Source organism: Salvelinus fontinalis, chromosome 13 (assembly GCF_029448725.1).
Source record: "Salvelinus fontinalis isolate EN_2023a chromosome 13, ASM2944872v1, whole genome shotgun sequence".
Taxonomy (NCBI): domain Eukaryota; kingdom Metazoa; phylum Chordata; class Actinopteri; order Salmoniformes; family Salmonidae; genus Salvelinus; species Salvelinus fontinalis.
The window spans coordinates 3760073-3776753 of NC_074677.1; the positions used below are offsets into that span (position 1 = coordinate 3760073).

Here is a 16681-nt window from a genome sequence, read left to right on the forward strand (position 1 = left end):
CCCATTTATTACTGTAACTCTGAAACACCCAGTTATTACTGTAACTGAAACACCCAGTTAGTACTGTAACTCTGAAACGTGTCTCATGCATCGTCATCAACAATTCTTCTGAGATCACTTTTTTACTATTTGCTTGAAAAAGTAAAAAGTTTTTAAAAATGCTCCAGAAAGATGGTGCTTGCTCCCCAAATCCAAATGCTGATATCTTGTTTACAAATTATAAAAGTAGTGGGGCCATTTAGTGAGAGCGAGAGAGTGAGCGAGAGAGTGAGCGAGAGAGTGAGCGAGAGAGTGAGCGAGAGAGTGAGAGAGAGTGTGTGAGAGAGGATTGTTTTATTAAGATCACATGATGTGGACTATATATGATTTTCGGATTATATGCAAGAAATATCTTCAAAATGTACCTTATTGCTGGCATAGAAACTTCTCTGACATTCTGTGATGAGCATCTATTGTTCAAGATGTACGCAATATGCTGCATCACTGAATGGATAAGGGCCATATTTGCATAGGGGTGTGTGTTCCTGACCCTGGTGTTGAACATCCTGTGTTGCATGTGCTTTCATGCTACCGTTGGACAGACTGAACATATTTTATTTGTTTCAAGAAGCTACCAAATTCCTCAACAGTCAGAAAAAAACAAGAAACATGTTGTATTGCCACACTTAATAAGGAGATTGTTTTATGCTCCTGGCCTTGCTCATCAATGCTGTTGCTTGCCCACAATAAAATACACTGGATGTTGGAATGTGTAAAGATTTGTCCCATGCCCTTAAAAGGAGGGTGTTTATGTGTATAACTTTCATCATAATAATGCAGCTGAGACAAAAATGATGAACACCCAGAAACATTTATAAATCAAGTTTATTTAACCTCTGCACTCAAAACCATTTACAAAAGAACATAATGTACAACTAAGCCATTTCTTTTGACACATTTCACCTCTGTGCTGTCTTATCTGTGTCTTGAAAGAATGTACAGTGAGTGGTACGAGTTATGGGTGTGTGTGTGTGTGTGTGTGTGTAATGAAATAGTATATTATACGTTTCCGTTCCCCTTCACTTGGTTATAGTCACCATAGTGGGATAAGAAAAATAATAATATTTGGTCTGAATTAAGATTGATACATTTTAATATGACTACATATTTTCAAGAGAGCAATTAGGGCATTTGAGTTGACAATATCCTTAAATATACTGTAGATCTATGTGCTGTAGATCTATGTGCTGTAGATCTATGTACTGTAGATCTATGTGCTGTAGATCCATCTGAACAGCCACTGAGCATCTTTAAGATACATTTTTATTTGTCAACATAGTTATGTTGTTACTGCACTGTCCTTCTAAATTGTTTGAGAATAAAAGTACATTCCCCTTTACATAAAACAACATTTCCATCACCACCTAAATTGTAATAAATAAACATAAATCTCAAGTTTAGCAGATGTGAGCTACAAACTCTGCTATAAGACACTGTATATCAAGATACACCACATGCGATACATACCTAAAAATGCATTAAAATATTACATTACACAGTGGTTGTTATGGAATGCTCCAAATAGATTCTTAAATTGAGAGAACAAACCCAAATGCACACTGGGATTCATGTCAATAATGACATGCCATGTCAATCAACACAATGCCATGACTCCAGAAATGTTTCACCAAACATACAATAGAGCAAATACATTATGACAAGGAAACTTTTTTTACCCTAAAAACATTTGTAGAGACATGTCTTTATATATATATATATATATATATACACAGTTGAAGTTGGGAGTTTACATACACTTAGGTTGGAGTCATTAAAACTTGTTTTTCAACCACTCCACAAATGTCTTGTTAACAAACGATAGTTTTGGCAAGTCGGTTAGGACATCTACTGTGTGCAAGACACAAGTAATTTTTCCAACAATTGTTTACAAACAGATTATTTCACTTATAATTCACTATATCATAATTTCAGTGGGTCAGAAGTTTACATACACTAAGTTGACTGTGCCTTTAAACAGCTTGGGAAATTCTAGAAAAATGATGTCATGGCTTTAGAAGCTTCTGATTGACTCAAATTATGTCAATTAGCCTATTGAAGGTGTACCTGTGGATGTATTTCAAGGCCTACCTTCAAACTCAGTGCCTCTGCTTGACATCATGGGAAAATCAAAAGAAATCAGCCAAGACCTCAGAAAAAAATTGTAGACCTCCACAAGTCTGGTTCATCCTTGAGAGCAATTTCCAAATGCCTGAAGGTACCACGTTCATCTGTACAAAAAATAGTATGCAAGTATAAACACCATGGAACCACGCAGCCGTCATACCGCTCAGGAAGGAGACGCGTTCTGTCTCCTAGAGATGAACGTATTTGGTGCGAAAAGTGCAAATCAATCCCAGAACAACAGCAAAGGACATTGTGAAGATGCTGGAGCAAACAGGTACAAAAGTATCTATATCCACAGTAAAACGAGTCCTATATCAACATAACCTGAAAGGCCGCTCAGCAAGGAAGAAGCCAATGCTCCAAAACCGCCATTAAAAAAAGCCAGACTACGGTTTGCAACTGCACATTGGGACAAAGATCATACTTTTAGGAGAAATGTTCTCTGGTCTGATGAAACAAAAATAGAGCTGTTTGGCCATAATGACCATCGTTATGTTTGGAGGAAAAAGGAGGATCCTTGCAAGCCAAAGAACACCATCCCAACCGTGAAGCACGGGGATGGCAGCATCATGCTGTGGGGGTGCTTTGCTGCAGGAGGGACTGGTGCACTTCACAAAATAGATGGCATCATGAGGCAGAAAATTATGTGGATATATTGAAGAAACATCTCAAGACATCAGTCAGGAAGTTAAAGCTTGGTCGCAAATTGGTCTTCCAAATGGACAATGACCCCAAGCATACTTCCAAAGTTGTGGCAAAATGGCTTAAGGACAACAAAGTCAAGGTATTAGAGTGGCCATCACAAAGCCCTGACCTCAATTGTATAGAAAATGTGTGTGCAGAACCGAAAAAGCGTGTGCGAGCAAGGAGGCCTACAAACCTGACTCAGATACACCAGCTCTGTTAGGAGGAATGGGCCAAAACCCAACTTACTGTGGGAAGCTTGTGGAAGCTTGTGGCTACCCGAAACGTTTGACCCAAGTTAAACAATTTAAAGGCAATGCTACCAAATACTAATTGAGTGTATATAAACTTCTGACCCACTGGGAATGTGATGAAAGAAATAAAAGCTGAAATAAATCATTCTCTCTACTATTATTCTGACATTTCACATTCTTAAAATAAAGTTGTGATCCTAACTGACCTAAGACAGGGAATTTTTAATAGGATTGAAAGGTTAAAAATTGTGAAAAACTGAGTTGAAATGTATTTGGCTAAGGTGTATGTAAACTTCCGACTTCAACTGTATATATACAGTATCTGTTGCAAATGCAGACCAGTGCAACTCAAGTCAAAACGTGGGCACAGTTGGTCCCTTTTTCATGGAGTCTTTCAAGGGCCTAGTTAGTATGTGCCAGAGCTGCAAACATTGTTCTACCAAATGTCTTGTGCAGTAGCAGAGGACTTCAGTGTTCTGTCTAAAATTGTCCAAAATACCTATTGAGGAGGACATTTGGAGGACATGGAACTAGAAGCAACCAGATTCTTAGTAATAAATACTTAGGGACACATTGTGATGTGTACATTGTGATGACAAGCATTTCGCTACACTCGCATTAACATCTGCTAACCATGTGTATGTGACAAATAACATTTGATTTGATCTTCAATCCATACTGCTACAGTAGTTAGGCTACTGTCCATATTGCATTTAGACATTTACAAAGATCCAATGTATAGTCTCTCTAAAAAAAAAAGTATCATGCCAGCATTAGTACAGACTATCAAACGATATTGTCCATGCTTATGACTGGTGCCCCACACAGTCATTACATAATTGTGTCAGGTGTTGCCCTGATTGATCCATGCTCCACCTCTCCATTCCTACTCTGTCCATTGGCATGAACTGGCTCCCTGGCCAGGGGAGAGAGCAGGTGGACTTTGTTGTTTCTGCTGGCGCTCTGGTAGACAGCCCCAGGGAGGGCCCTCGTCTGGCCACTGAAGGGGCTCCCAGGCAGAGACGTGCAGGGGGATGGGGAGTTGAGGTCAAACCCAGGCTCTAGGCGAGAGCCGGTCCCTTTGCTGACACAGCGAGGGCTGGGGTTGATGGAGGACAGGGTCTGCTGACTTCCGTTCAGGTAGGAGGTATTGGTGGAGCCCAGGCGAGAGGAACGTTGGTTGTAGTAGGCCCTCCAACCCTTCTGCTTCTTCTTCTGATGGCAGCGGCACTTAAGGATGCGGATGAAGGCCTGCTTGAACTCTCGGCTGTAGCAAGGGTAGATGATGGGGTTGAGGCAGCTGTTGAAGTAGCCCAGCCAGAAGATCACCTTGAAGAACGTCTCCGAGGGACGCAGGTCGGCGTTAAACGACCCTGAGAGAGTACATGGTGAAAATAAGTTATCAATTGAGAGATATTATCAAAAAACAAATGTTATTATGCATCTTTTCTGCATAACTTTTTTTTATGACACATAACTTTACATTTGAGAAATGATTAAGATGTGCTATGTACTGTTGTGGTAGATGTATCTTGAGACAATAACGTAAACGAGGAACCATCTCTTCAATCCATTCATTTTGATGATCAATAGATGGCAGCATTCAATAGAACCTCACAGAAAACCAACGTTACCAGCAGCTATTCACCGGCATCCTCCTCTCACTCCACACCACTGATCTAGAGAGACGGGGAAAGGTGAAATATAGGCTTGCTTTCACCTTCCCAGACCTTTCAGATCAATGATCAGCGACAAAGGAGATGAGATGAGAAAACGTTTTAGAGAGTGCAGGGTGGGGGTCTTTATTCAACTCTTTAGAACAGACAGATTGTCTGTCTGCTGGTATTTTTGAAGCGTCATATTTTTTTCGAAAGAACTTAAGACAAAATTATTTCTTATATTTAATCATATATTCATTCAAGCATGAAAGGTACATTCTATTGTGTGTGATACGACACACCTACCTCAAGCACCTGATATACACAGCCCCCCCCCCGATAACAGAGAGATGGAGATTGGTGGGTCTCCAACGGTTACAATGATGGCTACACAGGGATTCCAATGACTACCATCTTGGTACTGATTCTATTGTCTTGGCTGTTTCCTGTTTCGGAATGTTTTAGATGGAGAAAGATAACGTGACTCACTGACGGCACTCATCATTACTTTACTATGGTCTCCTTAACCACTGAGGTCAACTCTACCGACCTCACATCAGCCTTCACTGATTCTGAATAAGCTACTGAACCTTGAATGTTAAAGAATAAAAGTTGTAAAACTGCAAATGTGGAAAAAGTTAAAGATAAGGCAGGATTTACAAGCAATCTCACATTCAATAAAGAAATCATTACAGTAAGCAATGCCACTACTGCGCTGGCATGCGATAGTATCAGTTTCAGAGAACCACTTTCTGGAGTTTTATCTTTACTGTCTCCAGCTCATAAACAAAGGTCACAGAGATCCGTCATCATTCCAAAGTCTTCCTAATTTTACAGGCGGACTAATCCCAGAGGCTTTCACTGCTGGGAGTCCACTGTTTTACTGCCCTTGCACTCCTCCCCTGTTGAACATCACATCCCCTTTTTTGGCCTTTTTGGACTCGGCATTGTGGGTACTCATCCACTTTGGTATGTCCTGCCACAGAAACCCTGGCTGTCACGTTATTGGATGAAAACCTGAAGAGAAAGATGTGGCATTCCATCCTGGTTCTCTCTTTAGACTCTGGGATGGAGAGATGTTTAACAAGAGTTATTACTGTGTTTTCTCATAATAGAACCATGGCTCATAGAACCATCTAATTCAAGGACACAATTGTAATTTCTCAGCCTGGCCCGAGGAGAGACTGTGGTTACACTGTAGCCCTTTCCTGCAGTAAAATGACCTAGTGGCCCCATGGGTGTAATGTTATTAATATTTTTTTTTATAAACAACGCCAAAAATCTGGTGTTTCTATGTCAAACGGTTTTGTTTATATGCCAGTCTTCTGTGATGTATATAAAGTGTAATATTAGGATGCAAACTCAAAATTGAATACATTTCAACTCTATTTCTGACATGGTACAGGTGTCTTATTTTTTAAAGCCCTTAACTATGAGTATTTTTAATTGAACCTTTGTTTAACCTTTATTTAACTAGGCAAGTCAGTTAAGAACAAATTCTTATTTACAATGACGGCCTATCCCGGCCAAACCCTAACCCGGAGAACGTTGGGCCAATTTGTGCGCCGCCCTATGGGACTCCCAATCATGGCCAGTTGTGATACAGCCTGGAATTGACCCAGGGCCTGTAGTGAAGCCTCTAGCACTGAGATGCAGTGCCTTGGACTGCTGCGCCACTCGGGAGCCCAAATGAGTGTGAGGTGTATACCTTTGTTTCAAAGTAGATTTGTTTCAAACCAAGAAACACACTGTGTGACCCTGATTTAGCCCACTGCAGTAATTAATGATGTGCTTCTGGCTGGGGTTGTGTGCAACGTGTGTACAGTTCTCCAGCACAGTTCCATACACTGTAACCTCCTCACCCCCGAACCTCCCTTGTCACATGAAGCCAACAACCCACTATACCGGGATTGGTGTCAATTCCATTTAAATTCTGCAAATTCTACACTGAAATTCCAATTCCAATTCTCTTCAATGTTTTACAATGAGGGAAATTTGGAATTCAAAATTGCGTTTACTTTCTGAATTGACTAGAATTGAAATAGAATTAACCCAAACCCTCCACTATGTTCTGATAGTGCTCACGTGACAAGATTTAGGATGGTCCTCCGTGCCGTGCAACTGTGGGATCCAGGGCAACAAATCACAGCTCTCTGTACAATTTCTCTGTAAACTCCACAGTCTATCTCTCAGTGATTTAATCACTAATTCACCACTTAATCTACTGGCAACGTCTTTCACACATCCAGATGCTTCCGGCTTTCTTATCTACAAATTGACCGAGTCCTTCTTGACGGCTGCTTAACGCTGGCTGACTATCGAGCCAAACAAAGGAAGGTAGTCGATGTTGCTCTATAGATGGAGTGAACAACAAAGCAAGGACTGGTGAAATACATTAGACTCTCTAAAGAGAGACGGCAGTTAAATGTACAGTAGTCTTACAGTATGCAGTGCCCTGTGAGGCTGCCGGGTTTCAACACATCTCCTGGCTTCACCCTGAGTGCTGCTAAAGAACAGCATGTTAGAGGAACGGGGAGGAGAACTCAGGACAAATGCAGCAAACACCTCAATCTATAATTGTTCCTGGATTAATTTCACAATCAGTCGCCATACATAGAAATAATCCCAAACGGAATCTCTCAGTCCATGCTCTCTCCTACCAATGTGGAGGTCATTAGAGGAACTTTATGTCCGGGTATTGATTGAGTAACATGGCATGAGAAAATAACTGCCATTTTTTAATTTTCAAGACAGAAGCATTGACAACAGATTCAACCAGGAGCAGATAGATTTATCTTTTGTTCTAGTTTAGGTTTCTTTTCTAAGACACACTTGACTATGATAGAGTAGGCTATGAAAGACCCTGAGATCTACCTGGGAACTAAATACCCTCGGACCGGTCCTCACACACCCACGAATGGACGAAAGCATGGAGTAAAAGACCATGTCCAAAGCCATATTTAAAGAGGGCCTAAGGAGGTATGCTAGTCAGTGGGGCACTACTGTATGAGGGCCCTGCCGTTCCAACGGCATTACTCTAGAACAGGTACTAGGGTACGTGCAATGCCGTCGGGGGTACGCCAAATAAAAATGTCATTCACATTTTTATTTTTTATAAAATGGTTATATTATAAAAAATTTAAAAACGTGGCTATACATTTGGGTGAGTTTTTTTTCTTGCCTGAGTAGCCTCGTTTCACAGCCAAAATGTCAAATACAGGTAGCCTAGTCAAATAATTAAAATCCAATCACATTAACCGTTATTCTCTCGCGGGAAACCTTGCGCAGACATTTAGAAACGAAACATGACAATTTGAAAAATAAGCCTGGGAGTTTTTTGAGCGAAAATTAAGACGACTTTCGAGTAGTAAGACATGTATAAAAGCAACAGATACCATTAATAAGAAGGGTCTAGAAGAGTCTTATATGGTGAGCTACCGAGTGGCTAGGACAGGCAAGCCCCATACTATAGTGGAGGACTTATTTCTTCCTGCTCCTGCGGATATGGCTGAGACAATGCCGGGGGGAAAAGGCCAGAAAAACTATACAGACAATGTCTTCAACAAACACTGTTTCACAACGCATCAGTGACATGGCAAAAGATGTTTTGAAACAATTACTGCTTCGAAATACAAGCCAGTGAATTATATGCGTTACAGCTGGATGAGTCAACAGACGTGACAGGCCTGACACAGCTCCTGGTATATGTCCGTTAGGTTTATGGGGGGTCAATTAAGGAAGACATCCTCTTCTGCAAACCATTGGAAACCAGGACAACAGGAAAGGATATTTTTAAAGTACTGGACAGCTTTGTGACATCAAATGGACTTTGTTGGTCAAGATGTGTTGGTATCTGTACTGATGGCACAAAAGCCATGACAAGGAGACATAGTGGAGTGGTAACGTGTGTGCCAGCAGTTGCTCCCAACGCCACTTGGGTACACTGCTGCATCCACCGAGAGGCTCTTGCTGCCAAGGGAATGCTTGAAAGATGTTTTGGACACTACAGTGAAAATGGTTAACTTTGTTAAAGCAAGGCCCCTGAACTCTCGTGTATTTTCTGCATTATACAATGATAGTTTCTCACACGACTGGCCTATCTGGGTGATGTTTTTTTTCCGCCTGAATGATCTGAATCTAGGATTATAGGGACTCTGCAACTATATCAATGTGTGGGAAAATTGAGGCAATGATTAAGAAGTTGGAGCTCTTCTCTGTCTGCATTAACAAGGACAACACACAGGTCGTTCCATCATAGCCTCATCTATGATTCTTTTTGTGTGCAAATGAACTCAAGCATACGGACAATGTCAAATGTGATATAGCGAAGCACCTGAGTGAGTTGGGTGTGCAATTACGCAGGTATTTTCCCGAAACAGACAACACTAACAACTGGATTCGTTATCTCTTTCATGCCCTGCCTCTAGTCCACTTACCGATATCTGAACAAGAGAGCCTCATCGAAATTGCAACAAGCGGTTCTGTGAAAATTGAATTTAATCAGAAGCCACTGCCAGATTTCTGGATAGGGCTGCGCTCAGAGTATCCTGCCTTGGCAAATCAAACTGTTAAGACACTGATGCCCTTTGCAACCACGTACCTATGTGAGAGTGGATTCTCGGCCCTCACTAGCATGAAAACTAAATACAGGCACAGACTGTGTGTAGAAATTATTTAAGACTGAGACTCTCCAATACAACCCAACATGGCAGAGTTATGTTCATCCTTTCAAGCACACCCTTGTCATTAACCAGTGAAGAGTTATTCACAATTTTTGATGAACAAAAAGGTATTATATGTAAGATGGCTAAATAAAGAGCAAAATTATTGATTATTATTATATTATTATTTGTGCCCTGGTCCTATAAGAGGTCTTTGTTGTGACAAAAACTCACACTCATTCTTGTTTAATAAATGTATGGTATAGTGTGTGTGTGGCATGTTTACAATGATGGCAAAAAAACAACATTTGAGAGTGCGCTGACCCTGGTGCTAGAGGGGGTACGCAGCTGGAGATTGAATGTTTGAAGGGGTACGGGACTATAACAAGTTTGGGAACCACTGCTCTAGAAGCATAAGGGACCCATCACCATCATATCACGCTCAAATTACAGCTCATTGGAGAATTTGGGTTGGTTAGTTAACTAGTCTGAAACCTTCTGGGAATCATCTATTAAATATGGTGGGAATGCAATATTATTGTCCGTACACGCTTAGAAAATAAATATGCTATATAGAACCTAAAAGGGATCTTTGGTTGTCTCTATAGGATAACCCTTAAAAAATGTTTTTTTTGGTTCAAGGTAGTACCCTTTTGGTTCCCAAAATAGTTCTACCTGGAACCAAAAAGGGTTCTACCTGGAACCAAAAAGGGTTCTACCTGGAACCAAAAAGGGTTCTCTAGTGGTCCAGCCAAAGAACCCTTATTGAACCATTTTTTCTAAGAGGGTATATATTCAACTTGTAACCTTGACAAAACAGTAAATATTGGTTACATAACATGGAAAGCGACAATCGAAGAGCAATATCTTTAGTATGTAATGTTTAGTTTCATCTGGTGAGTTTTGCGATGAAAAAAGCAAAAACTCTCAACTTCTTCTATCCTGATTACCAACATCTGTGTTTGATTGAACAGATGTTGTTTCCTGTTTTCCCCACAAAATTATCCATCTATTGTTCACCACCTCCGCATGAGGACAAGGTATAAGATACAGGCATACTAGATCACAGAGCACCATTGTTTGTGGTAATTACATTATGTTGGGTGATACAAACAAAACATGCCTTTGTCGGGTCAGTGCAGACAGCTTGAGAATTGCATAGTTTATACTGGCAGTGAAAAGTGGCGCTATCGTCAAACACAATCTGCAAAAGCTTTCAAAGAGATTATTTAAAATCCTGCCAGTTGCAATAGTCTGTCGAATGTGGACACCAAGAATATTTGACCAAGCTATTTTGATCCAATTCGTCTGAGAGAATGGCTACACAGTAGGTTAACGACTAAAAACATATGAGTGAGTGCTTTGTAAGGACCCAATCATTTCCAATGAAAACACCATATATGCCAATTATTACGGTTTATATCTTGGGTTTTATTGCATAATAAAGATAATAACTGCTCTCAGTCTCCATACCTCAAGTAAATAATAATTGAATGTAATGTTCTGTAGATTATATATTCACTGATATACTGGTAGTCTGAAAGCATTGTGAGGGCAGAGAAAGCAAAGACAGGGCTATTCAGGGCTTATTGTTGCTCCCAGAATACATAACATATATAACAAACATCCTATTCCAAAACCCCGATAGGAGGGGGAAATTACAACCAGCGTCAGGAAAGCTGTAATCCTTCAAACCAATGACATTTTTATTATCTTAAAATGTCCCTGAGCCTCTCGGGGGAGGGTCCAACAGGGTGCCTATAGCGGACGGTACACACAAAGACACGGACAAACGGCAGACTAATTAGGTTACCACCCAAAGCATTGTCTTAATTTTGCACCATCCATTTACTCTGTGTGAATCTTCACTGGCTGTCACCACCTCTACACATTGCTTCCACTTCCATGGTGTGGCCAGGCTAGGTGACTGCTCTGCCTCAATGCATATACGTCTCCATCTCTGTCACCCACACAGCCTCATGGTCCATATTACACCCCAAATGAGGCCTCAGGAAACAAAAGGGATCCTCGATTGGACATTAACACTGGGTAATTTCAGCAGTTCCAAATAACCTGCTTATCGCCACAACACTGACCAACTTCTGTTCTCTCAAGCACGGTGAGGACTGATCGATATCAAGCTTGAAAAAGGAGAATTCTGGATTTATTTATGTGATGGACAAACTGGTTTAGTAAAAGCACAAAATAATGAGTATAATCAATAATTGATCATATTTGATGTTTTTTATAGCTATAGTCCCCTGCCTAGTGATTTAGGGCTATTGATGTTTTTTGTAGCTATTTACATAGTCTCCTGCATAGTGATATAGGGCTATTGATGTTTTTGCTTTAGTGCTTTATTTGTATTATTTGAAAGATACTGTGTGTGTTAGAATGTGACAGTGTGTGTGTGTGTGTGTGTGTGTGTGTGTGTGTGTGTGTGTGTGTATTTATCAATCTTAACATTATTGGCAAGTTAATTCATGGAAAAGTTAATACCCTACATGCTTGGGATGGGTACATACTGCTTCTTATTAAAACCTTAATATGAAAACTCTATATTGTTGTATGTGAAAAAAATGATTCTGTGTGTGTGTCAGAGAGAGCAAGAGAGAGAGGGAGAAAGTGTTTTTGTCTGTGTGTATATCTGCTTGAGTGCTTAAGTGTTTATACAGTGCATTCGGGAAAGTACTCAGACCTCTTGACTTTTTCCACATTTTGTTACGTTACAGCCTTATTCTAAAATGGATTAAATAAAAAATAAATGCTCATCAATCTACACACAATACTCCATAAAGAGTAAAAACAGGTTTTGTCAATTTTGCCTGGCCAAACTGAGCAATCGGAGGAGAAGGGCCTTGGTCAGAGAGGTGACCAAGAACCCGGTGGTCACTCTAACAAAGCACCAGAGTTCATCTGGGGACAACGACCCTAAGCACACAGCCATGACAACACAGGAGTAGCTTCAGGACAAGTCTCTGAATGTCCTTGAGGGGCCCAGCCAGAGCCCAGACTTGAACCTGATCGAACATCTCTGGAGAGACCTGAAAATAGCTGTGCAGCGACGCTCCCCATCCAACCTGACAGAGCTTGAGAGGATCTGCAGAGAAGAATGGGAGAAACTCCCCAAATAGAGGTGTGCCAAGCTTGTAGCGTCATACTCAAGAAGACTTGAGGCTGTAATCACTGCCAAAGGTGCTTCAACAAAGTACTGAGGAAAGGGTCTGAATACTTATGTAAATGTCATATTTCAGTTTTTTTTTATTTTATTTTTTATAATTGCCAACATTTCTAAAAAAACAGTTTTTGCTTTGTCATTATGGGGTATTGTTTGTAGATTGATGAGGGGAAAAAAAACATTGAATCCATTTTAGGACAAGGCTGTAATATAACAAAATGTGGAAAAAGTCACGGGGTCTGAATACTTTCCATATGTGCTGTATACTTGGATTGGAGGACACTAGCATAGAATAGGCTGCTCGGTTAGACGCTGTCCTGTCATGTCACACACACGCACACACACGCACACACTCAAGGTTTATTTGAAAAACAACATGTATGCGTGCAGTGTCATATCTATCTAACAGGTATGTGGTTAAATTGAACCTAAAACAACTAGTGAGAAATTGTGACACAAGTTTGCAACAAAAAAAACTCCAAACCTACCGATGGGCAGCACGAGGAAGAATGGCAGCCAGCAGAGAATAAACATGCCCACCACCACACCCAGAGTTTTAGCAGCTTTCTTCTCCCGGGAGAACTTGAGCAGTTTCACCGTCAGTGTGCTCCGCGCCTGGCCTTTGCCCGTGACGCAGTATTCTTGCAGCTGTGCGTTTTTGCAGTGGATCCTGAGTGTGAGCTCATTCGAGTCCATGCGTTCTTTCATGACCCCCGCCTCCAAGTTCTTAGTGGTCCGTTTGGCAACTACATACACCTGGCAGTACATGCACAGGATGACAGCCAGAGGTATGTAAAATGAACCGAGGGAGGAGAAGATTGCGTAAAAGGGCTCTTCGGTGATGGGGCAAACGGTGTCATCATTTGAGGGTGGTTGTTTCCACCCGAGTAGAGGTCCGATGGAGATGACAGTGGCGAGAACCCACACACCGAGCATGGCCAAAATGGCTCTTTTCTCCGTTACTATACAGGGGTACTGCAGTGGGTAGCGCACGCCTATATAACGGTCTATGGATATTACGCACAGGCTCATGATGGAGGCCGTGCAACATAACACGTCCACTGCTGCCCAGATGTCACAGAAGATCCTTCCGAATACCCAGTAGTCGAGAATCTCCAGTGTTGCGGACACGGGCAGCACTGTGGTACCCAGCAACAGGTCCGCAATGGCTAGGTTGATAATGAAATAGTTCGTTGGTATACGCAGGTGTCTGTTGCACACAACGGAAAGTATTACGAGTATGTTGCCCACGATTGCGAACAAAATGAAAGCGCCCAGAACCATACCAACTGACACGGCTCTGGTAAGGTCCAGAGGATTCGTGTCTGTGTAATTCGCTGTGGTCAAGTTGGAATTATTTTCAGACAACGGTCCTGGTGTCTCTGCGTACAGCTCCGAGGACCCGTTACTCCAGAAGTTGGCATCATTAGCAGTATCAAAACTCATGTTGATGACCAGGTTCCTCCATACCAGATAAGTGTAAATCCATAGGTCAACACAGACACATTGTTACTTTTGTTAAATCACCAGTATTCTTCATTTCAAGTGGCTTTAGAGATTAAAACAATTACTAAGAATGAGCGCAAAACTGATCGAAAAAGCGCAATGACCTTCTATGGTGTGGTTCCAAAATCCCCTGGTGTTTCCCGGAAAACTTACATTTCATAACACAAGATTATATCACTTTAACCAGCTGCTGCAGTCGTCGTGACTGTCGCCTCTCACTCCGTTCCCTCCTCTCTACTCTGCAGCGTTGCCACCGACAAGCTGTCGAAACGCAGCGACACCACCGACTGACCCCTCCCGCATCCATGTTCACAATATACAACCTTTCCTCCCCTTTCTTCACAGACCTAAACATATTGCCACTGGACGTCATCCGACATGCCCTCACAAAATTGTTTCCAGGACTGACCAATACGGGAATCATGAAACTGAGAAGCACATGGCTATATCAACCGGTAATTTAAATCACAGGCATATGCAATAGCATGTGCCATCAACACGCCAATTATTATATGATATATCTATGGCGCTTTCAAGACAAATGGGAGGTCGGAGATTTCCAAGTTCCCAGTTGTTTTGAATGCTGCATTAAAACCCTACGCAGTATGTGTCAAGGCCAGCGTAACAACAACAACAAAGTGTTGCATTGCTATAGTAAGGACCACAAAACAAATCACTAACCTGTAGGCCTACTGGTGATTACACATATGATATACAGTGAGTGTACAAAACATTAGGAAGACATTTCTAATATTGAGTTGCACCCTATTTTACCCTACCTTACTTATCAAGGTGTCGAAAGCGTTCCACACAGATGCTGGCCCATATTGTCTCCAATGCGTCCCACAGTTGTGTGAAGTTGGCTGGATGTCCTTTGGGTGGTGGACCGTTCTTAACACACATACAAACGGTTGAGCGTGAAACACCCAGCAGCGTTCCACTTCTTGACACAAACCAGTGAGCCTGTAACCTACTACCATACCTTGTGCAAAGGCACTTCAATCTTTTGTTTTGCCCATTCACCCTCTGAATGGTACACACACACAATCATGTCTCAATTGTCTCAAGGCTTAAAAATCCTTCTTTAATCTGTCTCCTCCTCTTCTGATTGAAGTGGATTTAACAAGTGACATCAATAAGGAATCATAGTTTTCACCTGGATTCACCTGGTCAGTCTATGTCATGGAAAGAGCAGCAGTTCCTAATGTTTTGTACACTCAGTGTAGTCATTGTCTCATAATTAGGATACAATCTACACAAACTTAATGCACAATTGATTGTGATTACATAATTTAGACTACACTTTGGATATCTTTTAGGGACCATCACGCACAGCCTACACCTGAAAGTTAGATCTTAATAATCATTCAAACTACTTTCTGTTCAGTGTTGGGGAATCTACTCTGAAAATATGTTTACCAAGCTCCCAATTACTTCACACTTTAATAATTAAAGCTACACTAAAGCTAACCTTAATGAGAAAAATATTGTTTACTCAAGTTATTTTGAAAAATTATTTCACTAAATCCAAAACTACTGTGATACATTATATCCACATCTGAAATGTCATTGGCTACAAACTGCAAGAACAGATCACTCTGGAGTCAGATGTTAACAGCAAGAACAGATCACTCTGGAGTCAGATGTTAACTGCAAGAACAGATCACTCTGGAGTCAGATGTTAACTGCAAGAACAGATCACTCTGGAGTCAGATGTTAATTGCAAGAACAGATCACTCTAGAGTCATTGTAATATTTTATTCTTAGTTTTCTTATTTTAAATGCTTTGTTTGTGGCCATGCTGTTTCATATTATACAAAAAAAATACAATCAGAAAGGCACATCATAAGTAAACCAAGCATCACACAAAATAGGAGTTACATGTCAAATGCAGGCCCCTTGTGGAAATTAGGCAAATTGCAACATCACTTAGCCTGAATTCAAACAAATCTCTCCCTCCCCTCCTCAACCAATATAATAGATTACAATACCAGTAATGGCACCTTCAATGATTACCGTAATGGCATTGGTACCATAAAACTGTTTTGTTTACGGTAACTTACTAGCAGCCAGTTACCTGTAAGTTACTGTAAAACAACAGCAATCATTTTCATTATCATATTTCCCAGCTCCTCTATTACAGGTAGAATTTTTGGAATTGTTTTTAATATCTGTGTATTTTTTTTGATTGATTAATCTTATGCTACAAAAAATAACCTTTTGTTTCTAAACTAATTCAATCATTCATTTACATTTTTTGCACCCGTTAGTGAAATGCTTGTTCCAGTTTAAATGGCTCCCAATGTTCCTAATCCTGACAGTCATTCTGAGCGCAGGATGCGGGTGAATACATTTCAACTGTTGGATTTTCTAACTCTGACTGGATTCCAATAGGAATTACACATCACTTTGCAAGCCAGCGTAATGTGACTTGCAGGTAGGGTTGCAAAATTCTGACAACTTTCCCCAAATGTCCAGGTTTTCCATAAATCCCAGTTGGAAGATTCCTGGAAACTGGAGGGAATAAGCAGGAAATCCGGAATACTTCAACCAGATTCTGCAAGCCTACTTGCAGGC

At 40.9% G+C, this 16681-nt stretch overlaps 1 protein-coding gene across 1 annotated transcript; it reads right to left on the reverse strand.

The window, feature by feature from the left end:
- Positions 1-846: 846 nt before the first annotated feature.
- On the reverse strand, positions 847-14589 carry LOC129867942 (alpha-1A adrenergic receptor-like). The gene is made up of 2 exons (XM_055941440.1): positions 13087-14589; positions 847-4474 (listed from the first exon to the last, which is right to left on the reverse strand). The coding sequence occupies exons 1-2, from the start codon at positions 14042-14044 to the stop codon at positions 3933-3935; spliced, it is 1500 nt and encodes a 499-aa protein (XP_055797415.1). The 5' UTR covers positions 14045-14589; the 3' UTR covers positions 847-3932.
- Between the last annotated feature and the right edge of the window lie 2092 nt (positions 14590-16681).

Coding starts and splice junctions, on each gene's coding strand:
- LOC129867942 (XM_055941440.1), bottom strand. CDS start 14,044: ATGAGTTTTGATACTGCTAATGATGCCAACTTCTGGAGTAACGGGTCC. Junction 4,475..13,086: donor CTTCCTCGTGCTGCCCATCG/GTAGGTTTGGAG, acceptor GTACTCTCTCAG/GGTCGTTTAACGCCGACCTG.